The 8,070-nt window shown below is 20.8% G+C and overlaps 2 protein-coding genes across 2 annotated transcripts; both read left to right on the top strand.

Moving 5' to 3' along the window:
* Window positions 1-4,314: 4,314 nt before the first annotated feature.
* On the top strand, window positions 4,315-4,581 carry LOC129920981 (GATA zinc finger domain-containing protein 15-like; the record flags this gene model as incomplete). The annotated part of the gene is made up of 1 exon (XM_056002575.1): window positions 4,315-4,581. A coding segment is annotated over one exon (267 nt), but the record flags the coding sequence as incomplete, so codon positions are not given.
* Window positions 4,582-5,946: 1,365 nt separating this feature from the next.
* Window positions 5,947-7,773, top strand: LOC129907635 (probable serine/threonine-protein kinase clkA; the record flags this gene model as incomplete). The annotated part of the gene is made up of 2 exons (XM_055983934.1): window positions 5,947-6,669; window positions 7,249-7,773. Coding segments are annotated over 2 exons (1,248 nt in total), but the record flags the coding sequence as incomplete, so codon positions are not given.
* Window positions 7,774-8,070: the final 297 nt, after the last annotated feature.

Below are 8,070 nucleotides of genomic sequence, written 5' to 3'. Positions count from 1 at the left end.
CTTATTATAAATATGAACCACTATCTGTTCTGGAAAACAACACCGCTAAACTGTATTGGGATAGATCGATCATAACTGATCGCACTATTAGAGCAAACAAACCTGATATAGTACTATTCGATAAGACTGCAAATGTGATCAACCTATTTGATATAGCCATACCACTAAATAACAACATGCTAACAACATACAGCACAAAAGTGGGAAAATACACGGAACTTGCTGATGAGATGAGGATGATGTACCAAGTTGAGAGAGTATCAATAACACCAATAATTATCTCAGCAACTGGATTGATTCCAAAGAGTCTCCTTGAAAACCTGAAACAGCACAGTCTTGAAAGTGCTTTACAAACAATGCAAAAATCTGTGATACTTAACACTTGCAACATCGTGCGAAGATTCCTTCAGACCAACTCCAACTAACGGGCTAGAACATGGTCTATGCTCCAACAGAGCCTGATCCCTTGGCATAGCCCGGGACAGGTACTTTTCCAGCTCCATAGGAGCTGAGAATACTAACGAAAGTCGATAAAAAATAGTAATAATAATAATAATAATAATAATAATAATAATAATAATAATAATAATAATAATAATAATAATAATAATAATAATAATAATAATAATAATAATAATAATAATAATAATAATAATAATAATAATAATAATAATAATAATAATAATAATAATAATAATAATAATAATAATAATAATAATAATAATAATAATAATAATAATAATAATAATAATAATAATAATAATAATAATAATAATAATAATAATAATAATAATAATAATAATAATAATAATAATAATAATAATAATAATAATAATAATAATAATAATAATAATAATAATAATAATAATAATAATAATAATAATAATAATAATAATAATAATAATAATAATAATAATAATAATAATAATAATAATAATAATAATAATAATAATAATAATAATAATAATAATAATAATAATAATAATAATAATAATAATAATAATAATAATAATTTTTGTTTTTTTTTTTTTTTTTTTTTTTTTTTTTTTTTTTACTTTACTTGTGGAGGAATGCGTTACGCACCATAAGGAGGTATCCATACCTCCCCGTGTGTCGGACTCACCACCAAGGAAAAAATGTTAAAACCTTATAATGGCATACCGACTAAACCTCCAAAAGTGTCACGAAGAACCCCCCCTCGGGACCACGGGATTGCACTTCTTCAAGAGGGGGTGCTGTTGTACGGCCCATTCTGGGCTCACGTCTTGTGGCGAGATCTTTTCTTCCTCTGCTTTCTTCGTTCCTAGGTTAGGAAGGGTATGGTTAGGGAGGTTACGTTAGGGAGGTTAAGTAAGGATTAGGTGGAATTAGTTGGGTTTCGTTAGTTTAATATTAGTCTTTGATTAGGTGAAGTTAGGTTACGTTAGTTGAAAGTGGTTTGGTTAAATTTGGTTAGGTTAGTTGGTTAATAGGTTAGGAAAGGTTAGGAACGCGGAACTGTTCTTCTTCTCTTTTCTTATTTCTGAGGAGCTGATTTGTGTATGCACTGATCGCGTTCCAGTTGTGTTGGCTAGTAAGCATCTTCTCGACTATGTTCTCTGGAGTGATGGTGCCAATGTTTGTCTCCAGTTCTTCTCTTTGTGCTGCCCATCTGCTGCAGACGAAGAAGGTATGTTGTGCATCGTCTTCTTGGGAGTCCCCGTACTGGCATGCTGGACTACTCGTTTTGCCGATCTTGTGGAGAAATGCGTTGAAGTAACCGTGTCCGGTGAGTAATTGGGTGACGTAATAATTAACTTCACCGTGTTTCCGGTCTTTCCACTCAGCCACATTTCTAATCAGCCTCGCCGTCCATCGTCCTCTGCTTTCTGCGCACCAACGTTCTTGCCACTTCTGTATGGTCAGCTGCTTAGCCTCTTCTGCTGCCGCTTCCAACCCCATTTCCGCCTTTTTGTCGTAGACATACTTCCTTTCTGTCGCTAGGAGATCGATAGGGGTCACTCCAGCGATTACAAGGACAGCTGGTTCCGACACCGTTCGATAAGAGCTTGCCACGCGTAGAGCTCCGCATCTTTGTACTGCTGCCATCTGCTTTCGGTACTTCTCTTGCTTAAGTGCGTCCGCCCATATTTCGCTGCCATACAGAAGGATGGAATGCGTTGTCGCCATCAGTAGCTTCCGCTTACTGGCCGTTGGTCCCCCAACGTTCGCCATCAGTCTGCTCAGTGATGTGGTAGTTTTTGATGCTCTTTCCGATGCTGCCTTTATTTGTTGCCAGTAGGTTAGCTTTGTGTCGAGCCTCAATCCCAAGTACTTCACTGTCGCGCTGCTTCTTATCACTTCGGCCCCGATTTGGAAGTCGATTTGTGTAGGAATCCTCTTCCTCGTCAGAAGAACTATCTCTGTTTTTTCCGTGGCTAGGCTGAGTCCATGCTCTTCCATCCATGAATTTGTCCGTCGCATGACCTGGTTCAGCTTTCTTTGCGCGCTATCGGTGTTTCGTGCCGTAATCACCGCGGCGATGTCGTCAGCATAGCCAACCAGGAAGGCATCGTCAGGCATCTCCATGCGAAGGATATCATCATAGGAGATGTTCCACAGGTCTGGTCCTAAGATTGACCCCTGCGCTGCCCCAGATGTGACTTCCTTCCTTCGCTGGCCTTCTGCGGTCTCGTAGATCAGCTCTCGATCCCTGAGATAGTTCTTCACCATCCGTAGCAGATAGGCAGGAACGTGGAATCTCCATTCGAGCGCATGTAAAATATCGCTCCACCTGGCCGAGTTAAAGGCGTTTCGAACATCCAGCGTTGCCAGCAAGACGATCTCCTTCGAGTAGTGGTTTCTTTGTTGGGCAATTTGGACTGCGTGCACTACTTCTTGTATTGCTCCGATAGTAGAGCGGCCTCTCCGGAAATAATTTTATTATTATAATAATAATAATAATAATAATAATAATAATAATAATAATAATAATAATAATAATAATAATAATAATAATAATAATAATAATAATAATAATAATAATAACAATAATAATAATAATAATAATATACAGAAGGATGGAATGCGTTGTCGCCATCAGTAGCTTCCGCTTACTGGCCGTTGGTCCCCCAACGTTCGCCATCAGTCTGCTCAGTGATGTGGTAGTTTTTGATGCTCTTTCCGATGCTGCCTTTATTTGTTGCCAGTAGGTTAGCTTTGTGTCGAGCCTCAATCCCAAGTACTTCACTGTCGCGCTGCTTCTTATCACTTCGGCCCCGATTTGGAAGTCGATTTGTGTAGGAATCCTCTTCCTCGTCAGAAGAACTATCTCTGTTTTTTTCCGTGGCTAGGCTGAGTCCATGCTCTTCCATCCATGAATTTGTCCGTCGCATGACCTGGTTCAGCTTTCTTTGCGCGCTATCGGTGTTTCGTGCCGTAATCACCGCGGCGATGTCGTCAGCATAGCCAACCAGGAAGGCATCGTCAGGCATCTCCATGCGAAGGATATCATCATAGGAGATGTTCCACAGGTCTGGTCCTAAGATTGACCCCTGCGCTGCCCCAGATGTGACTTCCTTCCTTCGCTGGCCTTCTGCGGTCTCGTAGATCAGCTCTCGATCCCTGAGATAGTTCTTCACCATCCGTAGCAGATAGGCAGGAACGTGGAATCTCCATTCGAGCGCATGTAAAATATCGCTCCACCTGGCCGAGTTAAAGGCGTTTCGAACATCCAGCGTTGCCAGCAAGACGATCTCCTTCGAGTAGTGGTTTCTTTGTTGGGCAATTTGGACTGCGTGCACTACTTCTTGTATTGCTCCGATAGTAGAGCGGCCTCTCCGGAAATAATTTTATTATTATAATAATAATAATAATAATAATAATAATAATAATAATAATAATAATAATAATAATAATAATAATAATAATAATAATAATAATAATAATAATAATAATAATAATAATAATAATAATAATAATAATAATAATAATAATAATAATAATAATAATAATAATAATAATAATAATAATAATAATAATAATAATAATAATAATAATAATAATAATAATAATAATAATAATAATAATAATAATAATAATAATAATAATAATAATAATAATAATAATAATAATAATAATAATAATAATAATAATAATAATAATAATAATAATAATAATAATAATAATAATAATAATAATAATAATAATAATAATAATAATAATAATAATAATAATAATAATAATAATAATAATAATAATAATAATAATAATAATAATAATAATAATAATAATAATAATAATAATAATAATAATAATAATAATAATAATAATAATAATAATAATAATAATAATAATAATAATAATAATAATAATAATAATAATAATAATAATAATAATAATAATAATAATAATAATAATAATAATAATAATAATAATAATAATAATAATAATAATAATAATAATAATAATAATAATAATAATAATAATAATAATAATAATAATAATAATAATAATAATAATAATAATAATAATAATAATAATAATAATAATAATAATAATAATAATAATAATAATAATAATAATAATAATAATAATAATAATAATAATAATAATAATAATAATAATAATAATAATAATAATAATAATAATAATAATAATAATAATAATAATAATAATAATAATAATAATAATAATAATAATAATAATAATAATAATAATAATAATAATAATAATAATAATAATAATAATAATAATAATAATAATAATAATAATAATAATAATAATAATAATAATAATAATAATAATAATAATAATAATAATAATAATAATAATAATAATAATAATAATAATAATAATAATAATAATAATAATAATAATAATAATAATAATAATAATAATAATAATAATAATAATAATAATAATAATAATAATAATAATAATAATAATAATAATAATAATAATAATAATAATAATAATAATAATAATAATAATAATAATAATAATAATAATAATAATAATAATAATAATAATAATAATAATAATAATAATAATAATAATAATAATAATAATAATAATAATAATAATAATAATAATAATAATAATAATAATAATAATAATAATAATAATAATAATAATAATAATAATAATAATAATAATAATAATAATAATAATAATAATAATAATAATAATAATAATAATAATAATAATAATAATAATAATAATAATAATAATAATAATAATAATAATAATAATAATAATAATAATAATAATAATAATAATAATAATAATAATAATAATAATAATAATAATAATAATAATAATAATAATAATAATAATAATAATAATAATAATAATAATAATAATAATAATAATAATAATAATAATAATAATAATAATAATAATAATAATAATAATAATAATAATAATAATAATAATAATAATAATAATAATAATAATAATAATAATAATAATAATAATAATAATAATAATAATAATAATAATAATAATAATAATAATAATAATAATAATAATAATAATAATAATAATAATAATAATAATAATAATAATAATAATAATAATAATAATAATAATAATAATAATAATAATAATAATAATAATAATAATAATAATAATAATAATAATAATAATAATAATAATAATAATAATAATAATAATAATAATAATAATAATAATAATAATAATAATAATAATAATAATAATAATAATAATAATAATAATAATAATAATAATAATAATAATAATAATAATAATAATAATAATAATAATAATAATAATAATAATAATAATAATAATAATAATAATAATAATAATAATAATAATAATAATAATAATAATAATAATAATAATAATAATAATAATAATAATAATAATAATAATAATAATAATAATAATAATAATAATAATAATAATAATAATAATAATAATAATAATAATAATAATAATAATAATAATAATAATAATAATAATAATAATAATAATAATAATAATAATAATAATAATAATAATAATAATAATAATAATAATAATAATAATAATAATAATAATAATAATAATAATAATAATAATAATAATAATAATAATAATAATAATAATAATAATAATAATAATAATAATAATAATAATAATAATAATAATAATAATAATAATAATAATAATAATAATAATAATAATAATAATAATAATAATAATAATAATAATAATAATAATAATAATAATAATAATAATAATAATAATAATAATAATAATAATAATAATAATAATAATAATAATAATAATAATAATAATAATAATAATAATAATAATAATAATAATAATAATAATAATAATAATAATAATAATAATAATAATAATAATAATAATAATAATAATAATAATAATAATAATAATAATAATAATAATAATAATAATAATAATAATAATAATAATAATAATAATAATAATAATAATAATAATAATAATAATAATAATAATAATAATAATAATAATAATAATAATAATAATAATAATAATAATAATAATAATAATAATAATAATAATAATAATAATAATAATAATAATAATAATAATAATAATAATAATAATAATAATAATAATAATAATAATAATAATAATAATAATAATAATAATAATAATAATAATAATAATAATAATAATAATAATAATAATAATAATAATAATAATAATAATAATAATAATAATAATAATAATAATAATAATAATAATAATAATAATAATAATAATAATAATAATAATAATAATAATAATAATAATAATAATAATAATAATAATAATAATAATAATAATAATAATAATAATAATAATAATAATAATAATAATAATAATAATAATAATAATAATAATAATAATAATAATAATAATAATAATAATAATAATAATAATAATAATAATAATAATAATAATAATAATAATAATAATAATAATAATAATAATAATAATAATAATAATAATAATAATAATAATAATAATAATAATAATAATAATAATAATAATAATAATAATAATAATAATAATAATAATAATAATAATAATAATAATAATAATAATAATAATAATAATAATAATAATAATAATAATAATAATAATAATAATAATAATAATAATAATAATAATAATAATAATAATAATAATAATAATAATAATAATAATAATAATAATAATAATAATAATAATAATAATAATAATAATAATAATAATAATAATAATAATAATAATAATAATAATAATAATAATAATAATAATAATAATAATAATAATAATAATAATAATAATAATAATAATAATAATAATAATAATAATAATAATAATAATAATAATAATAATAATAATAATAATAATAATAATAATAATAATAATAATAATAATAATAATAATAATAATAATAATAATAATAATAATAATAATAATAATAATAATAATAATAATAATAATAATAATAATAATAATAATAATAATAATAATAATAATAATAATAATAATAATAATAATAATAATAATAATAATAATAATAATAATAATAATAATAATAATAATAATAATAATAATAATAATAATAATAATAATAATAATAATAATAATAATAATAATAATAATAATAATAATAATAATAATAATAATAATAATAATAATAATAATAATAATAATGATAATAATAAGAAAAAAAGGTCTTCCATTTTCTATGCCAATGTCCTGCCCTCGCTAGGAATAGAATACTCTTTCAGGGGAGTGAATTCTTTATTGTCATCAAAGACTTGATCTCGTTCCTCAATGCAACAAAGTGGATTAAGGACTGCCTAACACTTGTTTTTCCCCTTTTTTAAAACCAATTTAAAATTTATTTCAAATAAATCCATTTATCACTCACAGGTTTCATGAGTTTTGGTATCAAAACGGTGCATTCTGCTCTAATTGGGTCATCAAGCACGGTTTGCCTTGACCGCCATCTCTACCTACCTACCTACCATGGGAGAGATGCCCAAAAGTCAATTTCTTAAATTATAGCTTTTACGTGTTTTTTTTGTTTGTTTTATTTCGTTAGTGTATGTTCTTCCC

The sequence above is a fragment of the Episyrphus balteatus genome, chromosome 1 (genome assembly GCF_945859705.1).
Source record: "Episyrphus balteatus chromosome 1, idEpiBalt1.1, whole genome shotgun sequence".
Lineage (NCBI taxonomy): Eukaryota > Metazoa > Arthropoda > Insecta > Diptera > Syrphidae > Episyrphus > Episyrphus balteatus.
This window is presented reverse-complemented; position numbering and strand designations above follow the sequence as displayed.